Below are 24,664 nucleotides of genomic sequence, written 5' to 3' on the forward strand. Positions count from 1 at the left end.
GCACATTGAATGCCCCAATACATGAAGCTGACCCCAAGGAGGGGTTGGGAGAGCTAGCCCAGTCCCACCTCCTTCTCAGCTCCCAGAAGCCCTCCCTCCTCGGCCCAGTTTTTGTCAATGATCAGCTCTTTCCCTAATGAGTGTAATTCCCCTAATTATAGGCTGTAATTAGCCCTGATCCCAGAGATGGGAACAGGGAGGGTATGTGCTCACATGCGTGTCTCCCTGGGCTGGAGAAAGAGGGTGCCAGACAAGGGAGTAAGGGGCCCAATACCAATACCCCTGTTGGAGTGTCCAAGATAGTGCTGGAGATCAGAGGACAGGGCCCCACGAGGGCCTCATCTGCAGAACCAAGTTCCAACTCCCCTCCCACAGCCTCAGGCAGGGTGAGGAGGCAGAGGGCCCTGCCAGTCATCCCCCTCCTCCCTCCTGAGCATTCCTGGCACTGGACTTGGCTCCAGAAACAGATGCCAGGGAGAAAATAGCTCAACAGATTTCAGTGGTGCAGGCACTCCGGGAATGGTCGTCATGACAACAGGAAGAAGCTTGTCCTGCGAATTGGCACTTTACCCACTATGGAGTCTGGGGGGCTCTGTCAGCTGCTCCCAGCATCCTGATCTCACCTTATCCCAATTTCTTAATCTGTGAAACAGGGGGACCTCGCTTCCCAGAGTTGTGATAGGAACTCACAGGGAAGATCTAGGTACAAGTGATGAGCATGACATCTGGCTCATGGCCTGGAACTGCCTGGGTGTCACACCCTCCACTCTGGGTAGAGTGCCCCACACCCATTTCCTCGTCCCAGCCTGGCCAACAGTTTCTTCCCAGATCATTGAGAGTGGCCACCCTGAACAACCACCCTTGTCTACTCCTCTCAGGTTTCTCTGATTCTTAAGCCTAGGTCACTACTTCACCTGGGGAAGCAGGTGGGAGAGGGGAGATGCAAAGCAAGTGTGCTCTAGAGCCAGGAGCTTCAAGTGCCCACCCTACCACTCACTGGCTATGTGTTCAGGACAAGTCCCTCAGTCTCTCTAAACCTTAGTTTTCTTCATCTGAAAATGAATTAATAACCCCTACCTTGCCTGCCTTCCTCCCAAGTATATTATAGACATCAAGTAAGAAGAGTATGAAGGCATTTTAGAAGCTGGAAGGTGCATTCCGATGTGAGGTGCTTTTATTAATCAAGATGACAAACAACAGGCTGGTGCGTTCAGTATTCGTTCTGTGCTAGGCACCGCACATCTGTGCTCTCCCTTAACCTCTCACGTAACAACATTGTATGCAATACTCTACATGGGTGGGTAAACAAAAAAACAGGCACAGAGAAGTTAGGTAGCTTGTCCAAGGTGGCACAGCAAGTGCAGAGGAGCTTGTGTTCAAACCCAGGCCATCTGACCCTAGAGCCCACCTCCTAAGCCCTACCCTGTACTTCCTGCCAATCACAAGTAACCATTCTTTGGCCATTCTCTTAAGAACCCAATGAGAGAGGGAAAAGTAGGTATCATCCTTCCCCTTTCACAGACCTAATGACTAAGGCCACGACAGGTAAACAAAAAATCACAAAACTTAATTTTAGACCCTGGTCTGCCCAGAGGCAGCTCCTTTTTCTATTTACACAAAGGCCTAAAGAGGCTATCAGAGTCCCTACCTGACCCTCTCTTTCCATCCCCCTGGTGCCAACAGTAATGGTCGAACCCTCCACCTCAAAACCCAGGAGTGGTTCCTCAGCCTAGAAAGTCCCCATCCCTCCAAGGGTCTTCAGACTCTAGCCCAAGGCATCTCTTGGCTTCTCTACTTGACCTTTAGATCTTCCCCACCCCTCAGACCCAAACCCTGACACCACCCCCCACCCCACCCCCCCAGTTTTACCTACCACCCCACCTTGGCTCCAAGTTGGAATTGGCCAGGTTGTTTCGTAGGATTTGCTGCCACCTTGTGGTTGTATTTGGTATGACAGTTCCCAAAGCTACCAAGTTTCTCAGGGCAACTTGTCCCTCCCCCAAGTTTCCAGAAAGCGTGCTTCAACTCCCCACCCTTGCCCCATCCTGTCTTTAAAGTCCACCGCCCTTGCCATCAAGCTTTTCAGCATTCCTCAATGAACACTGGAAAACTTGTACTGTCTGGCTTCAATCTTTCCTGACGCAATTCATATTTGGCCCCTATGGGAAAAATAACATAAATACTTTACATTGGAATAGGCTTGTGACTATTTCAAGAGCTTTCACACCTACTATCAGCTGGATTTTAAATTTGTACTATCAGCTGGATTCCAGGGATATCAAGCTGAATAAAACAGTATCCTATTTATTCTCACAATAACCCAGTAGGTGGGCTGGCATTTTAAAATTCATTAAACAAATGAAGAAACTGGGACACAGAAAGGCCAAGTAACCTGCTTAAAATGTTATGAAGCTTGGGCTACAACCCAGGCCTCCTAGTTTCCAGCTCTGTGCTTGCTCTACTACCCAGCCCAAGCTACTGGAACTATCACAGGCACCTTTTGCGGAAGGGATCAGCTCTCTTCTGGTACCCCTGATGCTTCCTTTGGCCCCAAATGACACCTCCAGGCAGGCTGGGGCAGAGGCCTGTTTTGCCCTGGCAATGACATAACAAACTCTTCAACACAAACACATACATACAACGTCACCTGTTCTCTCTGCAGCCTATCTCCTGAGCTGCCACTTTCCCCGCCGTCCAGCTTATGGAGCTGTGACTGTCACCAGCCTCCACCCAGGAGGCAGCGCCCACTTCCAATGTGCCACTGGCTACCAGCTGAAGGGTGCCAGGCTCCTGACCTGTCTCAATGCCACTCAGCCCTTCTGGGACTCCCAGGAGCCTACCTGCATCGGTGAGTGGCCCAGGGGTACTTAGTAGTGCTGAACAGGGGAGTTGGTGGGAGGCTAATCTCTGCTCTCTGTTGCTATGTAGTACCTTCCTAGGCTCTCCATAAGGAAGCCAGAAAATGTCTACGCACCTCAGAGGCATTCATCCAAACCACACTTAGTGAGCACCTATTATGTGGAGGCACCAGATACACAGACCTGAATTAAACAGGGAGTATGCAATTAAGGGCCCACCCTTCCAGGAAATGGGGGAAGAAGAAAGCACATGAGTCATCAACTTTCACAGCAGGAAGTAAAATGTACCAATGAAGAGACTTAAAGTGACCAGGGAGGAGAAAGCAATTATTTTTAGTTGGGCATTCACAAGGCTTCCTGGAGGAAGTGGCACTGAAGGTTTGACATTTCAGTAGAAGCAATAACGTGGGCAGGGACACAGGCAAGGTAAGGGTGTATTTAGGGATAGAGAAGACAGCCAGGTTTGGCTGAGGCCTGAGACTTGAGAAGGGGACAGGAGGAAGGCCTTGAATATCAGCCAAAAACTAGGGTGGGGAGCTATTGAAGTTTTTGAAGAAGAGGAGGGAGAAGTTCAAAACTATTCCTCTGGAAAGCCAGCCAGGTGGTATTTGGAAGCTGGGAGGCCAGCCAGGCAAGAGGGTTTGAACTTAGACAGTAACTTGGGGAATAAAGAGGAGGGAAGTGGTTCCAAGAGACATGAATGAGAGAAAGGGGGAAAGTGGAAGGAGACTCCCAAGTACTGGTCATGAGTGGTGGGGAGTCTGGATTGCTGCCAGTGGCTTGCTGGCAGAAGAAAGATGGCGTGTTTAGTTTGCAGTATAAAAGGCAGCTTGGGATTTTTTCCTTTTCTAGCAGGGGCTTTTGAACCTTATTTCATTCTATACACTCTTCCTGGGCGCCAGGCACAAGCAGAGGAGAATGAGCCGGATGTGGTCTGTGCCCTCAGGGACCTGTCTAGTGAGAAGACAGGCAAACAACTCAGCATGTTCAGTGCAGACAGTGCTGCGATGGGACAAACTCAGGGTGCAATGGGGGTCCAAGGGAGGGAGAGCTGCTCCAAAATGAGGAGAGTCAAGGAAGGCTTCCCAAGGAGTTGACATGGAAGGATTACAAGAATGTTAGCGCAGGGAAGGGGAGTAGATTCCCAGAACAGCATATGTAGAGGTGAGGCAGCAAGAAGCAGCATGCTACAGTGAGGCCATGGTGAGTGTGCCTAAAGAAGAGGGTATATGGGGAGAGACTGAGGCCAAGTCAAGAGTCGGGTTCATAAAGGGCTTGAATGCCATCTTGAGCTTCAACTCTATCTTGGGGGTCACAGGGAGCCACTGAGGAATTTAAATGTAGGATGGGACATGACCAGATTTGAAGAGCATTCCATTCTGAGATCAAGCAGAAAGGTAGGTCTGCCTTCTCTGCAGAGAAGCAAGCAGAGAAGAAACTCACCACCACCCCTTCCCAGGAGGTTTATTAGGTTAAAATATTTTGCTGTCCTGAACATTTGGAGACAAAGGCACTGTATCTTGGCAGGCTGGTCTCAGAGAGCTGGCAGGATCTGAAGCTCTATGTCCAGGAGAGGAAAGTGCTGCCTGGAGCCAGCCGTACTCCTCTTGCCTGAGACTGCTTCACCGGCCCCACTTACTACCAGTAGTTTGTGGCCAACTAATTCAGCAGTCCTCAGTGATGAGGACAAGTGAGCTACTCAGCCTCTCCTTCCAAAGAGAGGACAATCCCAGGAGAGAGGAGTCGGCACTGGAAAGGCCCTAAAGGTTCAGCACAGGAATGACAGTGGTAGTGATGCTATTTCAGAAAATGTTCGAGGCCATCACCTGGCTAATAATGTCTGCTCAGGGCACAAGATTTGGAGGTGAATGGCATGCACACCATGTTTGTCATCCCTGATCTAGTCCTACCCTTTTTTTACATTCATTCAATCATTTTATTCAACAAATACTGAATACCAACTCTGTGCCTGGTCTGAAAAGGCTGGCCCCATCCCCCAGGAGACCCGAGTTAAAGGAATATATCCAAACAATAACTGGATTTTAGGAAGTGGCATGAGATAGAAGTAGCCGATACAGCCAAGGAAGTTGGAGCCCTGGGTAGGAGGCTTTAATAAAGTCTACCTGACGGCAGTCGGGGAAGACCTCCCTGAGGAGTCAGCAGAGAGGGAAAGTGACACTCACGGCCACACAGCAAGGCCATGGCAGATCTACCAGCCAAGGGAGCTGCACATGAATAGTCCCAGATGTGTGAAAAGTTAAGAGGAAGAATTCTGGACTCCAGGCTGCCTGGAGCTGCAGGGTCATGGAGGCAAAGGATTGACCTTCAGCACCATGAAGGCAAAGACCCCTGCTGCTCCGTGCACAGGGTACAGAGCTGGGGAGGGCAGGAAGGCCTGTCAGGCTGCCTAGGATCCAGTCAGAGGCCCAGCCCACCAATCTGCCCGTCTTCCAGCTGCCTGTGGTGGAGTGATCCGCAATGCCACCACTGGCCGCATCGTCTCTCCTGGCTTCCCGGGCAACTACAGCAACAACCTCACCTGCCACTGGCTGCTTGAGGCTCCCGAGGGCCAGCGGCTGCACTTGCACTTTGAGAAGGTTTCCCTGGCAGAGGATGATGACAGGTGAGGGGATGTTCTGGTGGGATGGGAGTGCCTGGCCTGGTAACACCCTGCTGGAGGGACAGCACACAGCATGGGGCCACACCCCACCGGGGTGAACAACCAGCCACGCAGCCGCTGCTCTGCTGACCCAGGCTCATCATCCGAAATGGGGACAACGTGGAGGCCCCGCCTGTGTATGATTCCTATGAGGTGGAGTACCTGCCCATTGAGGGCCTGCTCAGCTCTGGCCGACACTTCTTCGTGGAGCTCAGCACTGACAGCAGCGGGGCAGCTGCAGGCATGGCCCTGCGCTACGAGGGTGAGCCTGACGGGGCCTAGCCAGGGGTGAGGGGCTAGAGCAGGGGCTTGGGCCCAGGATCTCTTCTCTCACACCGTCCCCCTCCGTTCCATCATCACTCCTTCCAACTCAGCCCTTGCTCACCTGGCACTTAGGCCCTATCTCCTTGTACCTCCCAAGTCCAGGGCTCCTGCCCCATCTTCAGGAGACCCCCGCCTGGATCCAGGCCCTCTGGTCCAAGTGAATGAATTCTCTAGAATCCGAAGAGCAAAAAAGGCCCCAATGCTTAAGGAGGGAGAATTGCTGCAAGAGACATTAATTGATTTATTAATTCATTCAAAATATTTATTGGGTGCCCTCTATGCACTAAGCACAAAACTAGGAGCTAGAAATACAATGGTGATCAAGACAACCCCCTGCGCATAACAGGGTGGGTGCTCTGGGCTGTTCTTGCCCCTTGCTCCAAGCCCAGGACATACACTTGTAGTCAGGATGAGAGAAGCCCTGGGGAGAGAAATAGGAGGACATTTGCCCTGTGTTTGCCCGGGTCAAGGCTGAGCTTGGCAGGGCCCTGTGGTTTACAGCCTTCCAGCAGGGCCATTGCTATGAGCCCTTTGTCAAATATGGCAACTTCAGCAGCAGCGCACCCTCCTACCCTGTGGGTACCACCGTGGAGTTCAGCTGTGACCCTGGCTACACCCTAGAGCAAGGCTCCATCATCATTGAGTGTGTGGACCCCCATGACCCCCAGTGGAATGAGACAGAGCCAGCCTGTCGAGGTCAGTAGGCACCAGCAGATGGGCCTACCAGGGACAGGGAGGAGGGTGGGAACCAGGGAGCCAACAGCAGAGCTTCGGGCCACAGGGGCCCAGTGACATGTCCTTCAAGCTTCCCCTTGGGGGGGGGGCTCCCAGAAATGGGTAGGCACTCCTGTAGACAGACGGCAGCCCCAGGACATGGCCCTGGGGGGAACGCGGAGGGGACGTTCCTCCCTGGCCTTCCCTGGCCTCCCCTGCCTTCTAGCTGTGTGCAGTGGGGAGATCACAGACTCTGCAGGCGTGGTGCTCTCCCCCAACTGGCCAGAGCCCTACGGCCGTGGGCAAGACTGCATCTGGGGAGTACACGTGGAGGAGGACAAGCGCATCATGCTGGACGTCCGAGTGTAAGTGTCCACTGGGCTAGGCCAAACCAGTTCCTGAGCAGTGGCGTCATCTCTTGCCCAGTCCATTCTGGGGTCCCTAGGCCCAGCCTCCCTGACAGTCCTCCTCCACAGACTGCGCCTAGGCCCTGGTGATGTACTTACCTTCTATGATGGGGATGACCTGACAGCCCGGGTCTTGGGCCAGTACTCTGGGCACCGAGGCCACTTCAAGCTCTTCACCTCCATGGCCGATGTCACCATCCAGTTCCAGTCAGACCCTGGGACCTCGGTGCTGGGCTACCAGCAGGGCTTTGTCATCCACTTCTTTGGTGAGCCTGCCCCATTCCCACCCCGTGCCTGAAGGGAAGGGATGCCAGAATGCAGACCCCAAAACATGGCAAGTCAGAGAAGCCAGGGCAATGAGGAGCCTGAGTGCTCTTATCTGACAAGGAAAAGCTGGAAACACTCCAGGTGTCACCAAAGCTAGTCTTGTTCTCCATCTTCCCCCAGGGCCCAGTGGGAGAAAGGGAGCCTTCTATTGAGGCAAGAGGGAGTTGGTAGGCAGTAGGAAGAACTTCACAACAAAAATAGGGAACTAAGGAAAGGTATTTGATTATATAGTACCTTTCGGATAATCTTCAATAGAAGTGACAGTTTTCCCCACTTTACCCAGCCCCCCTCTCAGGACTGAGAAACTGGTCAACATGTTTTTGGAAATAAAGTCAAGGCCTAGATGACAAACTGGGAATCTAGGAGACAGTCATATCAGGGACAAGCAAGGAGGAGCCCTTATATGGGGAGAATAAATCACTGAGCCTGTCCAGGCTAGGCCCAGGACAAACTGGCAACAGCCAAATGTCCTCAGGAGGAGGGAGGCTAGCACAGTCGCTTTGGTGTTGGCTGAGGGTCTGCATCTTGCTGCCCCCGTGCCCCTAGAGGTGCCTCGCAATGACACATGTCCGGAGCTACCCGAAATCCCCAATGGCTGGAAGAGCCCATCACAGCCTGAGCTGGTACATGGCACTGTCGTCACTTACCAGTGCTACCCTGGCTACCAGGTGGTGGGATCCAGTGTCCTTATGTGCCAGTGGGACCTAACCTGGAGTGAGGACCTGCCTTTCTGCCAGAGGGGTGAGTGTACCTGTTCCCCATATTCCCTTCCCCAATGCAACCTACAAGTCTCTCTCTTGGATTAAGAACCAGCTGTTATTAGCTGGTATCCGTGAAGTTCCTTCACCTCTCATAGTTTCAGTTTCCTCATCTGTGAAATGGGACAATACCTTTCCATAGGGTAATCTACCAAGTACTCCTGGTACATGGCCATTTAGTGTTTGTTGACTCCCATGGACTGGAAGCGGACAAATGAGGAGATACACCAGCAGAAGGGCAGTAACAGATAACTAGAGGGTAGAGCTATACAGCATGAAGACATGGGATGCTTGGAACAGAGCCAGGGTGGATTGGTTTTGAGTTCTACTTGAGTTACTTCCTCTTCCATCATCCCCTACCCACAGTGACTTCCTGCCATGACCCCGGGGACGTGGAGCACAGCCGACGCCTCATATCTAGCCCCAAGTTTCCTGTGGGGGCCACTGTGCAGTATATCTGTGACCAGGGTTTTGTGCTGACGGGTAGTGCTATCCTCACCTGCCATGACCGCCAAGCCAGCAGCCCCAAGTGGAGTGACCGGGCCCCCAAATGTCTCTGTAAGTGTCAAATGGGTAGGAGAGGAAGCCTCTGGAAGGAGATAAAAGATGCTGTCTCTGGAGTCTAGGGGCCTGGCACCCTCACTGGACTGCCTGCTTTGCAGTGGAACAGTTCAAGCCATGTCATGGCCCCAGCGCCCCGGAGAATGGTGCCTGCAGTCCTGAAAAGCAGCTACACCCAGCGGGGGCTACTGTCCACTTCTCATGTGGCCCCGGCTATGTGATTAAGGGCCAGGCCAGCATCAAGTGTGTACCCGGGCACCCCTCACACTGGAGTGACCCCCCACCCATCTGTAGGGCTGGTGAGTGCTCTGCCATGCCTAAACCTCTGTCTGGCCCATAGGCCTGCTCTGGCAAAGACGTCAAATACTGAGAACCAGAATCCCCTGCCCACAGCCCCTTCATGTCAACCTGGTCTCCCCAGTCTCTGCCAGATTTGTCTGATCTGGTGACACAACAAATGTGGGCTCTCCTTGCACAAATCCTTCCCATGACCAGCCCACGCCCTGCCTTACTGGTCTGGTCTGTTGGGCTTACCCACTGCCCTTCCCCCCCCCCTCTTGTTCTAGCCTCTCTGGATGGGTTCTACAGCGGCCGCAGCCTGGATGGTGAGCCCCCACCCTTGAGGACCAGGGAAGTAGTGTCGTCCATTTGTTCTCACAGCTCCTAGGCCATGGGTTCCTTGAGGAGGGAGGGTAGAGAGAGAGGGGGGCCCGGGGCTGGCAGGCAAAAAGCTCCTCTCTGCCTCCAGCCAGCTGGAAAAAGATGGTGGCTGTAGGTCCCTGGGAAGAGGTGAGGGGCTGTGAGCTCTTAGTGACAGGGACCTCTGCCCCAACCCCACCCTCTGTGTTTTCAGTCGCCAAGGCACCTGCTGCCTCCAGCACCCTGGATGCTGCCCACATTGCAGCTGCCATCTTCCTGCCACTGGTGGCGATGGCACTCTTGGTGGGAGGCGTGTACCTCTACTTGTCCAGGTGAGCCTGGCTTCCCTTTCTACCCTGCATACGTGACTCACCCCTGCCCAGCACTCTGGACTCACAGGCTCCTCTGCCCCACAGGCTCCAGGGGAAAAGCCCCCTGCAGCTGCCCCGAACACGACCCCGCCCCTACGACCGAATCACCGTGGAATCAGCATTTGACAATCCAACATACGAGACTGGAGTAAGTAGTACCCACGCCAGCCTTGACACCCTATCCAGGACCCAATGCTATGCTCCCTTTGGGAGGTACCCCTGAGGTCCCTATCAAGTACTCTCATTCTTTCCCTTTTCCTTGGGAAGGTCGATTACGGGCTGGCAAACTTTATACAAGTTTCCAACTCCCAGCAGTCTCTTTCTTTTGCAGGAGATGAGAGAATATGAAGTATCCATCTAGGCTGGGGAAGCCAGCTCAGCCCTGCAACACAGCCTAGCAGCTGAGCTCCCAGCTCCCTGCTGTCCCTCCACCTCCTGTACATACCACCTAGGAAGAGATGACACTAATCCCTCAAGAAGTTGTGCTCTTCCCTGCCTGCAATGCCCACCAGGGCCTATTTTCTTGGTACCACTGCCCTTCCTTGGGTTCAAGTCAGGGGGCACCTGTCTCTGGGAAGAACACAGCTGGAGCATATGCATCAAGAATGAGCATTCTCCTAACCCTCTTTCATGCCCTGCACCGCCAGCCTGGAATTCACAGGCAGAGCAAGAGCACCTTTCTCCATGTGACCACCATCCAGACCTGGCATGTAGTACAAGGCAGCAGAGTTAAACTGATGGTGGCAGAAACTGCATCAGGGTGCTCCTCACAGGGCCATCACCACCAGCCAAAACCGCTCTCAGTAGTGACCTCTGGGTAGTCCTGGCATGCCAATGTCAGCCCCTCAAGAAGGTCTCTAGTCCTTCTCCAAGGCCCCAGGAATGGACAGTTCTTCTCCTGTCCCTTCCCAGTGGAGGCAATAATTCCAAGGGATCCCAAGGGGTTTAGGGACCCTAGCCAAGCTCAGGTTGGGCTTCCCTAGGTACTCATGCTCCACACCAAAGCAGGAAACCCCACTGCTCCCCAATACCCTGAGGAGAAAGACCTCCTTCTGATCGCCAGTCTGGCTGTTACAAACATCCTCTTCTCCACTAGTCCCTCCTCTAACCCCAACCACTTGCCAGACTCCCCTCCTGGACACTGTTTTGGGATAAGGGGAATGGGCATTCATATTCTGGAGAGGAGAAGAGATCTAAGGGTTGAGGAATTTGGCATGAAACAGGGGGTCAGAGAGCACCAGGGAGAGACCCAGGAGCTGGCTACAGGCCATTTTGTACATGTAATGTATTATATGGGATCTGGCCTCCAGCCAGAGAACAATCTTCTATTTCTGTTGTTTCCTTATTAAAATGGTGTTTTTGAAAAAACCAAGCACTGGCCAGGTGGATGGTACTTTCTTTAAGGGAAGAGAGATGGGAGATAAATGGGATGTGGACTTCAGGACCATAAAGCATGCTGGACACACCAACTAATAATCCCCAGATTTTATCAAAAACCAATTACAGATGCTACAGATATCACTGTCCCAACAAGGTCAGTACAACAGATGGTAGTGAAATGCGAGGTCCAAGTGCTACTGCCACAGGAGTGTGGGAGTCAAGGAACCCAACTGCTCATCCACCTCAATTTCCCTGTCCTTGCTAGGTCCAGAACTACAAGATGGCAAACTCCCAAGCCCCTTCTCAACGTCACCATATTGCTGGCAAGACCGAGGAACACTGGTGCATCTCTTCTTCCTTTTCCTTCTGGGCTAGCAAGGCTTAGGAAATTGGAATCGAAATCAGAGATAACCCCTAAATATGAGACTCTAGTCTGTCTTGGCCTCAGAGAACATCCCCACTGTCAGGAGCAGGGACAACGAAGTTTAAGGGCTTCACTTCTACTTTAGCAAAAACCCTGTTTGTGGACTCCAGAAAGAGGTGGCTGGATGGGATCTGCTTAAGTTTGCCAAGTTCGGTCCCTCTCAGCTCCTATGCCCATTCTTTATGACCTCCAGAACCTCCTGAGATGAAAGTGTTTGACCAGCTTTGACTCCCAGCATGCACATCCATGCATAGAATGTGCTCTTCACAGCTGTCCTCCAGAAAAGCAAAAAAATAAGCAACAGGGAATTATGGGAACTAAGAAGCCAAAAGACTAAATCCCTTAAGGAAATAACAACAGGAACCAGCACCTTCTGCTTCTACAGTCTTCCAACAGGGAGGCCTTAACAACTCATGGCTGTCCACCTGCTGGCTGTAGTACAGGCTACCTTGAAGGATGGAGAGGCTCCAGTCCAGGCAGAGTGCAGTGCCTAGGTTAGCCACAAGAGGTCACTTCTGAAGGCCTCTGTATCCCACCTACGCTCTCCCCTCAGCCTCCTTGACTAGCCAGGGCTGGAGCTCTCCATGGTGGCACCAACTCCTGGCCCATTGGGCTGACCTCACCCTCCAAATTCAAAGAAGGCATGTGGAGCAATTAGTTCTCCTGGTATTTGTCAACAGAGCCAAGTATTATTTCCCTCATTAGCCCACAGCCTGTCCCAATTCTTAACAGCAACTGATGGTGTTGATCAAAGTAAAGCTTTGCTCTTTGGGCTTGTGCCCATGGTTAGTTATCTGCCCCATAATGCTTTTAGGCTGTCACAGAAACACAGCTGGGCCCTGAGCAGTGTGAAGGAAGCCAGTAAGAGAGGGCATACGAGGCTCCAACTTCAGAAGGCATGAAATACAGCTCCAGAAAAGATGAAGTCTGACCATGTCCATACATCTAGTTCAGCCCTCCTCTCTCTGAGGGTCACATCTCTGGACCATAACCACTATAATTTCATGTTTGCTGAAGATGGTAGAGAGCAGAGTGCCCCCTTCCAACCCAATTATAAGGCCCATGACCTTACAATTCTTCCCAGGCACCAAGAGGATCATCAGAAACCAAAGACCACAATCTGACATACCAACCTATCTAACTCATCCTTACTAATGCTGTACTGACTGGTGTGGTTCAGTGGGTTGGGCATCATCCTGCAAACTAAAAGGTTGCTGGTTTGATTCCCGGTCAGGGCACATCTGGGTTGCGGGCCAGGTCTCTGGCTGGGGGTTTACAAGAGGCAATGAGATCAATATTTCTCTAGTATACCCATGTTTCTCTCCCTCTTGCTCCCTCTTTGCCCCCCTCTCTCTCTTTGCCCCTCTCTCTAAAAATAAATAAGTAAAATCTTTTTTTTAAAGAAGGAGCAGCAGCAACTCCTTACAGGCAGTTGACAGTGTTATGGCCTGGGAATCAAGAACATGCCTGGGTTGCTGGCCAGGTCCCCAGTTGGGGGCAAGTGTGTGAAAGGCAACCGATGGATGTTTCTCTCCCTTTCTTTCTCCGTTCCTTCCCATCTCTCTAAAAATAAATAATTGATTTCTTTTAAAAAAAGAGAAAAGTCAGAAATCTCTTATTAAAGAAAAAGAAATGTTTTATTTCCAGGTCTGCCATAAATTGAACTAAGCAAATCACTACTCTCCTCTGTGCCTCTGGAAATGAGGGGAATACAGCAGCCAGTCTTTAAGCCGCTTAACAGTTTTACGCTTCTGAGAATGCTAAGTACCCCTTATTAACATCAAAAGTGAGCAGAACACAGCTACCTGGTAACAATGCCATCTAAGTGCCTAGTATCAAGCACAATGATGCCATTCCCTTCTTCACTGCTTCATCTACAGTCAGGCAGAGATAAGAGGCCATCTCTGAAGGCGAAACCAAGGGGCGGGGCGGGACCGCGGAGGTAGCAAGAAGCCCCTCCCAGAACTCGCGGTGAGGCCTCAAACTACAAATCCCAGCGCATAGCACAGCAGCTCTCAAATCCCTTCCCCGAGTCCATCCTACCCGACAGTGCTTCTCACGCACACGGAACTACGGTTCCCACAACCCTCCAGACCCATCGCGATTCTTCCCCCCAGAATGCAATGCGCTACCGTTAGCCCTTTGGACCCCTTGAGCATTGCAAACTGGGAGTTGAAGTCCACCGTAGGCAGGTAGCTGGGCGTTGTCAACATAAACTCTGCTTTTGGCTTCCTCTTTAAGAGCAGTGACAGTAATCAAGAGGGTAGTAACATGCAGGCGAAACTCTATTCTATAGTGTCATCATTATGCAAGGCAGAGATGCTGAGGCTAAAATGAACTCTTGGGAACGGGAAGTAGGAACAGAAGCTATCCTACCCGACACCAAAAGCATCGTTTTCTGTCGCGATGGCTTTTCTTTTTTCTTTACCAATATGGCGCCTGGTCCAGCCACACCTGACGCTGGAACCAAACAGTCCAGCACAACATCCCTTGGAGTACTGCTGTCATCGACAGCCTACCAGTACCAGTCAACACCACACTTCAATCCTTCCTGATCACACCTGAGGCCTCCAAGGACATGGTAGCCTAAATCCCATTACCAAAATGGCGAAAGGAGAAGCATTCTTCTTAGGGTATGCAGGTGACAATACGCCTGCGCGAGAGCCAGCAGTGTTGTAGGGCGGGAGAGGAACATTTTCAATACGCCTGCGCAGGAACAGTGTTCTTGGTCTATACACAAACCCCAATGGATGAAGCACCTCCATGTTCTTGCGGCTGCGCTATGACCCTTAAGAGTTCTCCCAGGCGCCTGCGTGCGACCTCAGGTCCCGCCCTTTTATCTCAGTACGCGGGCGCAGGGCAGAAAGGCCGGGGCTTCGGCGCTTCAGACAAATGCCAGCGCGGCTGCGCGCTGGGGGGTACCCCCTCACTGCGGCTGCGCGGGAGCCCCGCCACCGGCTGTCACTGCGGTTGCGCGCGGCGAGCGGCGATCCCCGGGCGCCTGCGCGGGTGGCTTTGCGGGCGCTCGCGGTAAGTTTGCGCCAAGTGCGCGGCAGCCGGGACGCAGACGGCGGCGGCGGCGAGAGGCGGAGCCCGGGGACCACCCCCCATCACCCTCCCCGCAGTCACCTCACGTACCACAACCTCACCTAACCTCTCACCCCCCTTCCGACCCCCCCAACCCCGGGATGGCAGCACCCGCCAGGCTTCCCTGCCGGACCAGCGGTCGCCAGCGCCGGCTCTAGCTTGTGGGACTAGGCCCCGCCGAGGCCTGACCCCCGGAGCCGGGACCCACCGTGCAGTCAGCCGCCGGGCCGGGGCTGAGGGGCCGCTCACCCCTCACGGCCCGTAGGGAGGACGCTGCCGTCCCGGGGACTGGGGGCCGGGGGGTGGGGGGGAGCCAGGGCGAGGAAGTCGGGACCTGTGTTGAGAAAAAAGAAGGGGGTCCGGGGTCAGGAGCGCCCCCTCCTCCCGTTTCCCCCCTCCCCCCGGGGTTGGGGGGGCCCGAGCAGAAAGCGCCCAGCCCGGGAGGTGGATGAATGTGGGAGAAAATGGAGACCAAGACGATCGTGTACGACTTGGACACGTCAGGGGGGCTGATGGAGGTAAGAGTAGCCCTCCTCATCCCCTTCCCCCAACGCCGGAGAGAACCTCCGCCCTCCACTCCACAAAGCCGGTCCTGAGCTTGCAGCGCAAGAGGGCCGGGGGAGGGGGGATTCTTTCTCACCCAGACTCTCCCATTTTTGCAATTTGGGGGGCCCGAGCTCAGCCTCCGAGGGCATTTGCAGCAGTTTCACCTATCCGCCGCCCTCAATTTGCTCTCCCGAGGCACCTACCCACTCCATCTCGTTGCACCGGCGGGCTTCCCCACCCCCTTCTTGTTGGCCCCTTTGTGCTTCCCCCAGCACGTCCGGGTACCGGGCTTCAGGCCTCCCGAGCCTGGCTTTGGAGTCCCCCACTGTCCATACAAGGAAGTGGCGAGCAGGGAACCGCGCACCCTCTCCCCATCCCCCTACCCTGATTCTCCCCATTTGGAAGAAGCTGTTCTCGTTGTTGTGCTGCAGGAACACGGTTAGGGTGGGCTCCCCCTGGTTCCGGGGACTGAGAGGTTCTGGGAGCAGCCTGGATGGGAGGAAGAAGGACAAAAGGGGGGAGAGGGGTGGGTGACGGAGAAGGCGCTCCCGGGGGGAGACGGACAGCCCAGGAGCTCCGAGTGTGCACACACGCCGTTTGTATGTGTGTGCAGCAAATCCAAGCTCTGCTGGCTCCCCCCAAGACAGACGAGGCAGAAAAGCGAAGTCGGAAGCCAGAGAAGGAACCCCGGAGAAGCGGCAGGGCCACCAACCACGACAGCTGCGATAGCTGCAAGGAAGGTGGTGATCTCCTGTGCTGTGACCATTGCCCTGCCGCCTTCCACCTCCAGTGCTGGTAAGGTCTGCGGGCCCCTCTAGAGCCCCTTGGCGAGCCCTTGTTGGCACATTCCTTCACCCGGCCTTCCCCTGCCTGCCAAAATAACGGGCGCTTGCAGCCGCTAGCTGACTTTCTGTAGCCGCTGGGGCGAGCGCCTCCCCGCCCGCAGGTGTGTGCCGGGATCTGGCCATTTGGCGGGGAGGAGCAGCGATGGGTCCGGACCCCGATGTGGGGATTGGGAGGAGTAAGGAGAGCCCCATCTGGGACTGGAAGTCGCTAGGGAGCCGGGACTGAACCGTCAGGGCACAGCCAGCGGCGGCGGGGGAGGAAGGGGAGGAGCTCCGGGCCCTGTGCCGCTTGCCTACCCGCGCGCCGGCCGCCTCTGGGCTCCGGCCGGGCTGGGCTGTCCTCGCGGTGGGTGCACGGAACCCTCGGCCTCCCGAGCTGCCCTGGTCCAGACCCCGGGAACCCGGCGCCCGGGCTCTTGTGGCTGTAGAAGAAATCATGGAGGGTGTCTCTCGAGTCCGCCTCTACTCTACCTCTGTTTACAATATGGCGACCTGCCTTTAAATTATATTTTTATTCTCAGCGCCATTTTGGCTGCATATATGATTTGCAAACGTCTCCCGGGGAATGGTGGGGGTAGCCCCAGAGTCCCTTCTGCAGAAGCTCCTCGGATGCCGGGACTGGGATCTTGCCGCTTTGGTCCCCTTTCTCTGCTGCCGCTTGCCCCCTGTTGCCTCTCGGAGCTGCCTCCCTCTCTTCCTTCCCCACCCCGTGCTGCCGCCTCTTAGGAAATCGGGCCGGGTTAGACAATTAAAATTGCCCTTGGGCGCCGATTTCACTTATCTGGATTGCTGCTGGGGCTGGATTGTGTGTGGTGGCTCCGTGAGTGCATTTTTAAGGAGCGGAGAACTGGAAAGCTGTGCGCATTTTTTTTTTTACCCCCCCCCCCCCCACCTTACTGAACGAGAGGGGAGGGGAGAGACAGAAGAGAGAGGGAGGGACATGGGTTGATGGCCCGATGCTTGATCCTCCTTAGCAGCTCAGCCCTGAACAATCCAGCCAAGAAGAGTTTATACTCCAGCTTATGCCTGGAGATACCACCTCTACCCTCCACAAAAATCCCACATCTGCGCAGGAAACCCAGATTGAGGCTCGTTCTGTTTTTTAGCAACAGTTGACTGAGGGGGGCGTTTGTGAAAGGAGACAGGCTGCAGAGAGAGCGGGAAGGAGAGGGGTTGTTGGTTTGTTCCCACCCGTTTTTTCATGTTGTCTTTTTTAGCCCTCTGTTTAAAAAATTAAAAAGTGAGGTTTTTTCTTAAGCACTCTGCACAGTTTGATTCAAATTCCGTCTCAGCTTGTGGAATAGTGCCTACTCTATATTTGTACTAATTGCAGGTTTTGGAACACTTATTAAACAGATGACTGATACTGGGCAAATTAAGTCTGTGGTCAGAAGGTATGTAGGAAGCTCTGGTTCCATTCCCAAGATACTTTTGCCCAGGAGGGCACCCCATGTTCGCTTGTAATGTTGCAAGGACAAAAATTATTATCCTGGAGGAAGCTTTGCTGCTAGCTTTAAAATTTTTATTATGAAGTGACTAATACCAGCAGGAAGGGTCTGTGGATTTTATCCTTTGCTTCCTATAAGGTGTAATTTACCTGGGAAAAGAGACCTGTAAGTTTCCTGTGCTGTTCTTGAGAAGGGAAGTATTTTGTACATGAATATGTTGAGTTTCTTACCAGTTATTCCCAGTTGCTTACATTTTTTAAATTGTGTTTACATGATATATGTACCAGGACTGAATTGTAGATTGCTTGATTTTTAAATATAGGTTAATGTTTCACCTCTAGGATAAAGTTAGTGTTAACCAAGAATAGTGATCCCATATTGAGTGATAATTTTATAAGCTCTTTATTGTTCCTGGCCTCATTTGTTTAATAAAGCTGAAATTGTTTATTAGAAACTTCAGGCATGGAAAAAATACACTGTTTTGCCTGACAGTGGGCTTTTAAACTCTAAAATCTAACCTCTGAATCTTTTAATTAGATGAGTCTAAGTCTTGTCAAGTCGTACAATTAACAGTTTCCATTTTAGCTTGAAGGAGAGAGGGAGGGACTTTTTTTTTTAAGCTCTTGGTGAGATTCAGGCTTGCCCTGACTGTGCATTTCATTGAAAACTTTTTATAAGACCATGAATGGGAACAGGTAATCAGAGATTTGAGAATCCTTGTAAATGAGGCAGGGCTTGTTTCACATCTCCAGTTCTAACTCCCTTTGAAGATCCCGGTACTGAATGTGCTATTAACTTATCTAAGTTATTATATAAGTCACAAAACATTCTAGATATTGGTACAAAGGTGGAAGCCTGCTTTCAAATGTGGCTTATCCTACTTTCCCGCCTCCTACTGTACCCTCGTTCCAGCACAAGTGAAGTACTTCATTAACCATCTCAACCAGAGTGGCTAGGTCAAGCAGTTAATGGTCTCAGAAAACTTTGATTCCTGAGTGTGCTGGCATTAATTTGTCCCATTATTGCTTTCTTGTACTATGTGGGAGTGAGGTTAGAAGGTATGGCTATATTTTTCTCTTGCTTCCCTTTTTAGCTAGTTAAGACTGGATCATTTAGATAAGCACAGATAATTTTCCTCATGTACAGAAGTACAAGAGTAAAGATGGAGTTTTACAAATCATAAGTCATAACTGCAGTGCTGCCGTGGATCTCCACTCAAAGTCTTGAGTGCGTGTTGCCAGCTTGCCTCACAGTGAACCAGATCTAGTAAAATGTTCCCGAAGTGATTCTAGACAAACTTTACCTCCTGGGTTTAGGGATAGCCACAACCACAGATGATTTTTCTAAGATAAACCACTAGAGGAAATGACTGGATGAATAAGTTGTTTTGTCTTGTCTTTTTTCGGGGGCCGTTGCTTTGTATGATGTGCTTTATATATTGGGAGCCCTTCTCCCAATTAGACTGGGGGGTCCTATTTCTGAGTTTTCTGTAATGATCTGGGTGAGGAAATGAATTTTCCAGTGCTCAGTACCATCACCTCACAGAAGTATTAAACTTGAGAAACTAATGATGTTTTAGTGTTTAAGTGATGGTGTAATCATTTTATCCAAGTTTAACTGGTTATCAATAATTCAGTGGTAGCAGAGGTTACTAAACCTGCCCCTGGAGAATTGGAAAGAGATGTTTTTAAGTGTTACCTGGTGAACCTGACTTTTATTTATAATTGTCATGCCATAAGTTGAGCCTTCTGAAAGTACTGATCTCCATGGACTGGTCCCTAAAAAAGTCAGTTAAAGCCCTGGCTGGTGTGGCTCAGTTGGTTGGAGCATCACCGTGTACAACCAAATGCTTGCAAGCGCAATTCTGGTCAGAGCACATGCTAATAGGTCAAAAATATTTTTTTATAATAACAAACTGGTGGAGCTCTAGTTGCCACTCACCCATCTTTATGTTTGAGATTAATAGAATTGTTCTTACTGATAAAATAGGTACTGTAGGACACTAATAATGAGGCTGACTGGAAACTGGATGGTTTCCCCTTATTGCTTTCTCATGGCATTTTGCTCCAGACTGAGGCACCAAAACGGTCTGATTGAGAAGTGTGTCTACCTCAGCAGACCTCAGCATGGTTGCTTCCCGTCAGACAGATTTCTGTAGCATTTGCCTCCGCATGTTATATTTGGAATTGTTGGCCAGCTTTCCTCTCACTGGTGTTGGCAGCAAGATCCAAAATGAGGTTTTCGAAGAATGAGAGTAAAAACGTCTCTGTGCACAGGCAAAACTAAGCTCAGCTTAGAGTTTTGCATATTTAATTTTCAGTGAGTCATAACAAGAAAGGTTTCACACATAGAATAGAAAAACTGTCTTGCAGAAAATCTTTGCCGTGTAAACTTTTAAGGAGGTGGTTTTTCTGATTTTGTTGTGTTGAGCTCTTCAGTGGAGTAGTGTCAGGCAAGTGACGAATTAAAATACATTTATGTTAACATTATCTTATGAGTCTTTTGTTTCTGACATTATAAGTGGAAGCCAGGCACTGAAGAACTAGACATGACAGCATTAGGACTCCCTCCCCTCACCCTGCCCTCTCTGTAGGAAAATGATTGAACAATAAACCTAATTTTGTTTTATGTGTATTTTATGTATTTACTCTTGCATTTGCTCTGTTGCATTGGAAGCTGGGTTTGTAGTATTGCTAAGTTATCTGCTCAAACCAGGAGGGTTCAATACCATTCATCTTTAACTCAGTATCACATGCATGCTTTGTAAACCTAAAGTGGGGCTCACGGGCTAATTCTTGTGACATGAGTGCTTTAATCCAAAGATAAAGGATAATCATTGTTTAGAAATATAAGAATAATAATTGGTATGAGTTGTTTACTCGTAATATGTTTGTGGCCCAAATGACTTTGATTGAGAAAGGAGGCATGAAAAGTATTGAAAGTGAAAAGGGGGGTAATACTCCTCAAAAGTAACAGTTTCTGTTAAGGTAGGTACTTAGTGGTACTGTTCTGCGAAATTTTTCATTCTGGGCCTGTCCCAAAATTAATGACCATACTCAGTGAAAGGTAGAATGCAATCGCAGCCTCCTTGATATCCTGCTGTTGCTTACAGCTCTAAAAGTATTTTACAGATGTGCTAACATATTTACTAACATATTAGGACCATCTTTGGCCTCCATAAATGACTGTGTGTTTTTACATATATAAATGTGTAAAGACATGTTTAGGTACAACCTTTATTTTTAATATGAAGATGGATTTGTATTTGTTTTAAATACTTAATCAACTAGGTCTCCAAGATAATTTTTTGAAAACCAGATCATAAAGATAAGTTATTGAATTTTAACTGAAAAGGGATTCAAATAATCACTCCCATGTTAAATGAAACACTGGTTTTTATTAAGCTCTGAGTGAAAGGACAAGTGATACTCAGAAGGGCTCAGTAGCCCTTACTCATGTGGCTCAGTTGGTTGGGCTACCTCCTGCAAAGTGAAGGGTCATCAGTTTGATTCTCAGTTAGGGCACATGCCTGGGTCTGGTCCTGGGTGGGTCCTGGCCAGGTGCATGTGAAAGGCAACCAATCTATGTATCTCTCCCTTTCTTTGTCCCTCCCCCACTCTCTAAAAATAAATAAAATCTTTTAAAAAAACAACAAAAGGGCTCAGTAGATTTTCAAGGTTTATCCTCATAGGATTTATCAGTACTTACCTTTTTATAGCAGAATACTATTCAATGTATGGATATAATACATTTTACTTATTCATCAGTTGGTAGACATTTGGGTTGTTTATACTTTTTGCTATTGTGAATAACATTGGTGTGCAAGTTTTTGTGTGAACCTCTGCTTTCATTTGCCTTAGGTGTGTAGTCAGAAGTGGAATTGCTAGGTAACTCCTACATTTAAATTGACATTTGAAGAACTGTCAGACTACTCTCCAAAGTGGTAGGACCATTTTACATTCCCACCAGCAGTATACGAGGGTTCCAGTTTCTCCACCTCTTTTTCAACACTTGTTATTATATGTTTTCTTGATTAAAGCCAACCAATGGGCATGAAGTGCTATCTCATTGAGATTTAGATTTGCATTTTCCTGTTGGCTAATGATGTTGAAAATCTTTTCATGTGTTCATTGACCATTTGTATATTTCTTTGGAGAAATGTCTATTCAGATCCTTTGTCCAATTTTAATTGGGTTATTTGGTTTTTTATTATTGAGTCGTACGAGTTCTTTATATATTCTAAATACAAATCCCTTGTCAGATATATAATTAGCAAATATTTTCTCCCATTCTGTGGGTTTTCTTTTCACTTCCTCTATCTTTTTATTTTTCAATTTTTGAATTTTACCTAGAAAAAGGCGGTGATTTAAGCACACTTGAATATGTATTCCTATATGATCTATGTAATGATAGTGAGTAAAGGGTTTCTTCTGTGAACTCCAGTCAGGATGGTGCATCTCAGTGGAGAAAACCTTACAATGTGCTTTGGCATGTTGCTATTTCAACTTTTCCTAGTGACCTTTCTCAGCAAAGAATTCTAAGGCTGGAAGTTACCCTAAAAGAAGTATTAAAAAATCCACCACCTGCCTTACAGCAGGATGCCCACCTTGCACCCACCAGCCACAACAGAAAATTTCTGTGTGTAGGCACTTCTCATAGTTGCGGGGCCCCTGGTTTAAGGAGGAAGACTTTAATTGCCGAAGTTTGATTGGTAATAGCATGGGATGGAAATAACCCCAGATCAATTAATGAACTCTTTTGAACTGTTTAATGAGGACAAAAAGTTTTTTGTATACTGCAGTGAACACACCTGTTTGTCTTTTTTTTTTTTTTAAATCCTTGCCCAAGGAGGATATGTTTATTGATTTTTCCTTTTTTCTTTTTCTTCTCTTTTTTTTTTTTTTTTTTTTTTTTTTTTTTAGAAGAAGAGAGAAAGAGAAATATTGATTGGTTGTCTCCTGTACACACCCCAACTAGGGATCGAACCCACAACCTAGGTACTTGCCCTGACCAGAATCAAACCTGCAACCTTTTTTTGTGTGGGGACAACGCTTCAACCAGCTGAGCCACCTGGCCAGAGCTATATGTGTCTTTATGTAAGACCAGGTAGCAGTAAATAGGGAGAGAGTGCGGAGAATATTTGCCTGCAGGTTTTATATAACTTGTAAAAAGAAACAGTCTACTTTGATGCTCCCAAGAGGGTTTTTGCTACCTACAAATGCAGGTGTCCTGCTTCTTAACAGAAATGGGTACATCTTTTCTTCTATAAGTGACAGGGTTGTAGAATATAGATGAAGCTGAATGCTGTTTGCTTTTCACTGTGGGTAAGAATGTTGAAGTCTATTCTTGAACTTTCTTATCCCACCCCTAGCACATATACAATTCCTTGGGTATTAGTTAAGCAGGCCACCCTAGTGGACGATTCTGGTTGAGGTTATGATGGCACTTATGAAAATGTAGCACAAGCTCCTAGAAGTGCATTCTTATTTTAAGGTGCCAGAGTTTTTTTTTTAAGTCCCCAGAACAGGAAGAAAAGTTTGTTTTCCTGCCTCTGCCGTGCTTTTCCTTTGACTTAGAGTCCCCAGGGAGTACAACATGGCCAGCTGCATTGCCATTCAATGAGTGACACTTATAAGAGCACCTCTGCATAATGCTATCCTCCCAAGAGACAGGACAGGAGTACAGCTGTCCCCTTGCCAGTTTCCTGAAAGAGGAGGACATTGTATTCAGTGCAAGTCCTAGACCAAATTTCAGAAAGGCACTTTGGTATTGCAGATTTGTCACTATGCCCAGGACGCATGCACAGGTCACTCACTAGCTGACTGCTTTTCCCATGACTCAAGAACAGTTAAGAAGAATAAAAAGGTAACTCCTTCATCTGTCTACATTTATGGATATCAGAATTCTCATCCTTTAAGCCTAAGGTTATTTCTAAATCTAGGTTTTAGCAAATAAGAAAAATGTTGAAGTTTAAGCACATTTGTGTAGGAGGCAAAAGACATTGAGGGGTACAATAGACATTGATCAAATGAGAAATCATTGATTTTACCCATCAGCAAAAAGGAGCTTAGCTACTACATAGAGGTGTTGGTGAATTCACAATAAGCAAATTTGAAGTACAACTTGTAGATTGATAAAATTTTCTAAGTAATGAACTCATTCAAAGAACTCCTTTCCCTTTTGCAGCAGTATGCTAAATGCTCACTAACCTCTAGTCCCTGACTTACAAGGTCAACTTACAATTTTTTAACTTTATGATGGTGCAAAAGCAATACACGTTCAGTAGAAATAAGCTAGGCTAAACTATGATGCTCAGGAGGTTAGGTGTATTAAATTCATTTTTTGACTTAAAATATCTTCAACTTAGGATAGGTTTATTGGGATTTAACTCCATCATTCAGTCAAGGAGCATCTGTACTTGAAAGCTAGAGGCTGACCTATTTCCTCTGCTCACCGCTGCATAATACCTAGTGGTATTACAAATGAGAGATGTGCAAAGATAAACACTGTTTGGGGAACAGAAATTATGTCTGGGTTCTTCCAAGTGGATGGTACTTTTGTTAACACACACAGTGACTGTTCTTTTCCTCCTTAATTACATTTGCTTTCCTGTATGTTAATAGCTTTGGTATTCAATCTTTGCCCTTCCTCTGTTTTCTGACAAATTGTACAGCATAACTCTCAGAAAATGTTCCCCAATCTTGAAAGGACAAAAGACAGAGAGTAACTGCAGGGCAGGGGGAAACTCCATGCCTGAACCAAGCATCAGTCTTTTCCATTGATTTGGGCTCTGCATGAGGCTCTTTTTGAAATAAGCTTGAGTGAGCAAGAGGGGACTCTCCGCAGGGTTTGAATTTAACTAACCCAAAGATATCACTTCACCTCTAGTCCAGGCAGGGATGGAGGAACCTCTCAAAATTACTAGCAAGCTTGAGTTCCAGGGTGGAATTCTGTTTGTGGCAACACAAGCACATTTACAGGCTTTTATCCAGTGGCGATATTCAGAAGGATGTTGAGTACTATTTTTCTTCTCTCTGCCTTTGCAGAGACCAGAGCAGAGAAGCTAATGAAATGCACAGAACTTCAAGTAAGTTTAGATAAGTCTCTGCATTACAAACCTTGGCAGTATGGAGCTACTCTTGTTCTGCTTTCCACCAGTCATAGGCTCCTGTGATGAGCTGGTAGCTTTTTAATTCCCACGTTCACTGAACATGGAAATTAAGTTGGTAGAGTTCTACTGGATTCTTGATTTCAACAAAACTGAAACCATTAGAGGGAAACTTTATAGTGAACTTTCTCCATTGACAGTCATCAAT

At 49.1% G+C, this 24,664-nt stretch overlaps 2 protein-coding genes across 6 annotated transcripts in view; both read left to right on the plus strand.

Moving 5' to 3' along the window:
* The window catches only part of SEZ6 (seizure related 6 homolog), a 43,347-nt gene extending 32,357 nt beyond the window's left edge, over positions 1-10,990 (plus strand). Inside the window, exons 5-17 of one of the 4 annotated variants that reach the window (XM_090291344.1) lie at positions 2,663-2,848; positions 5,313-5,481; positions 5,613-5,779; positions 6,343-6,537; positions 6,782-6,920; positions 7,032-7,228; positions 7,836-8,030; positions 8,414-8,605; positions 8,710-8,907; positions 9,175-9,213; positions 9,462-9,579; positions 9,664-9,766; positions 9,934-10,990. In XM_090291344.1, the coding sequence (XP_090147470.1) occupies positions 2,663-2,848; positions 5,313-5,481; positions 5,613-5,779; positions 6,343-6,537; positions 6,782-6,920; positions 7,032-7,228; positions 7,836-8,030; positions 8,414-8,605; positions 8,710-8,907; positions 9,175-9,213; positions 9,462-9,579; positions 9,664-9,766; positions 9,934-9,966 (1,931 nt within the window). In that variant the 3' untranslated portion in view covers positions 9,967-10,990. Of the gene's footprint in view, positions 1-2,662; positions 2,849-5,312; positions 5,482-5,612; positions 5,780-6,342; positions 6,538-6,781; positions 6,921-7,031; positions 7,229-7,835; positions 8,031-8,413; positions 8,606-8,709; positions 8,908-9,174; positions 9,214-9,461; positions 9,580-9,663; positions 9,914-9,933 lie in introns of those variants that run through there. The other 3 variants (XM_090291345.1, XM_090291346.1, XM_090291343.1) reach the window with 3 other exon arrangements.
* A 3,831-nt stretch (positions 10,991-14,821) lies between these two features.
* Positions 14,822-24,664, plus strand: part of PHF12 (PHD finger protein 12) — a 40,665-nt gene continuing 30,822 nt past the window's right edge. The window contains exons 1-2 of one of the 2 annotated variants that reach the window (XM_090290851.1): positions 14,822-15,027; positions 15,669-15,850. In XM_090290851.1, coding sequence (XP_090146977.1) covers positions 14,962-15,027; positions 15,669-15,850 — 248 coding nt within the window. In that variant the 5' untranslated portion in view covers positions 14,822-14,961. Of the gene's footprint in view, positions 15,028-15,533; positions 15,851-24,664 lie in introns of those variants that run through there. The other variant, XM_090290850.1, reaches the window with a different exon arrangement.

Source organism: Furipterus horrens, unplaced genomic scaffold (genome assembly GCF_987537825.1).
Source record: "Furipterus horrens unplaced genomic scaffold, mFurHor1.1.pri manual_scaffold_11, whole genome shotgun sequence".
In the NCBI taxonomy this organism is placed as follows: Eukaryota; Metazoa; Chordata; class Mammalia; order Chiroptera; family Furipteridae; genus Furipterus; species Furipterus horrens.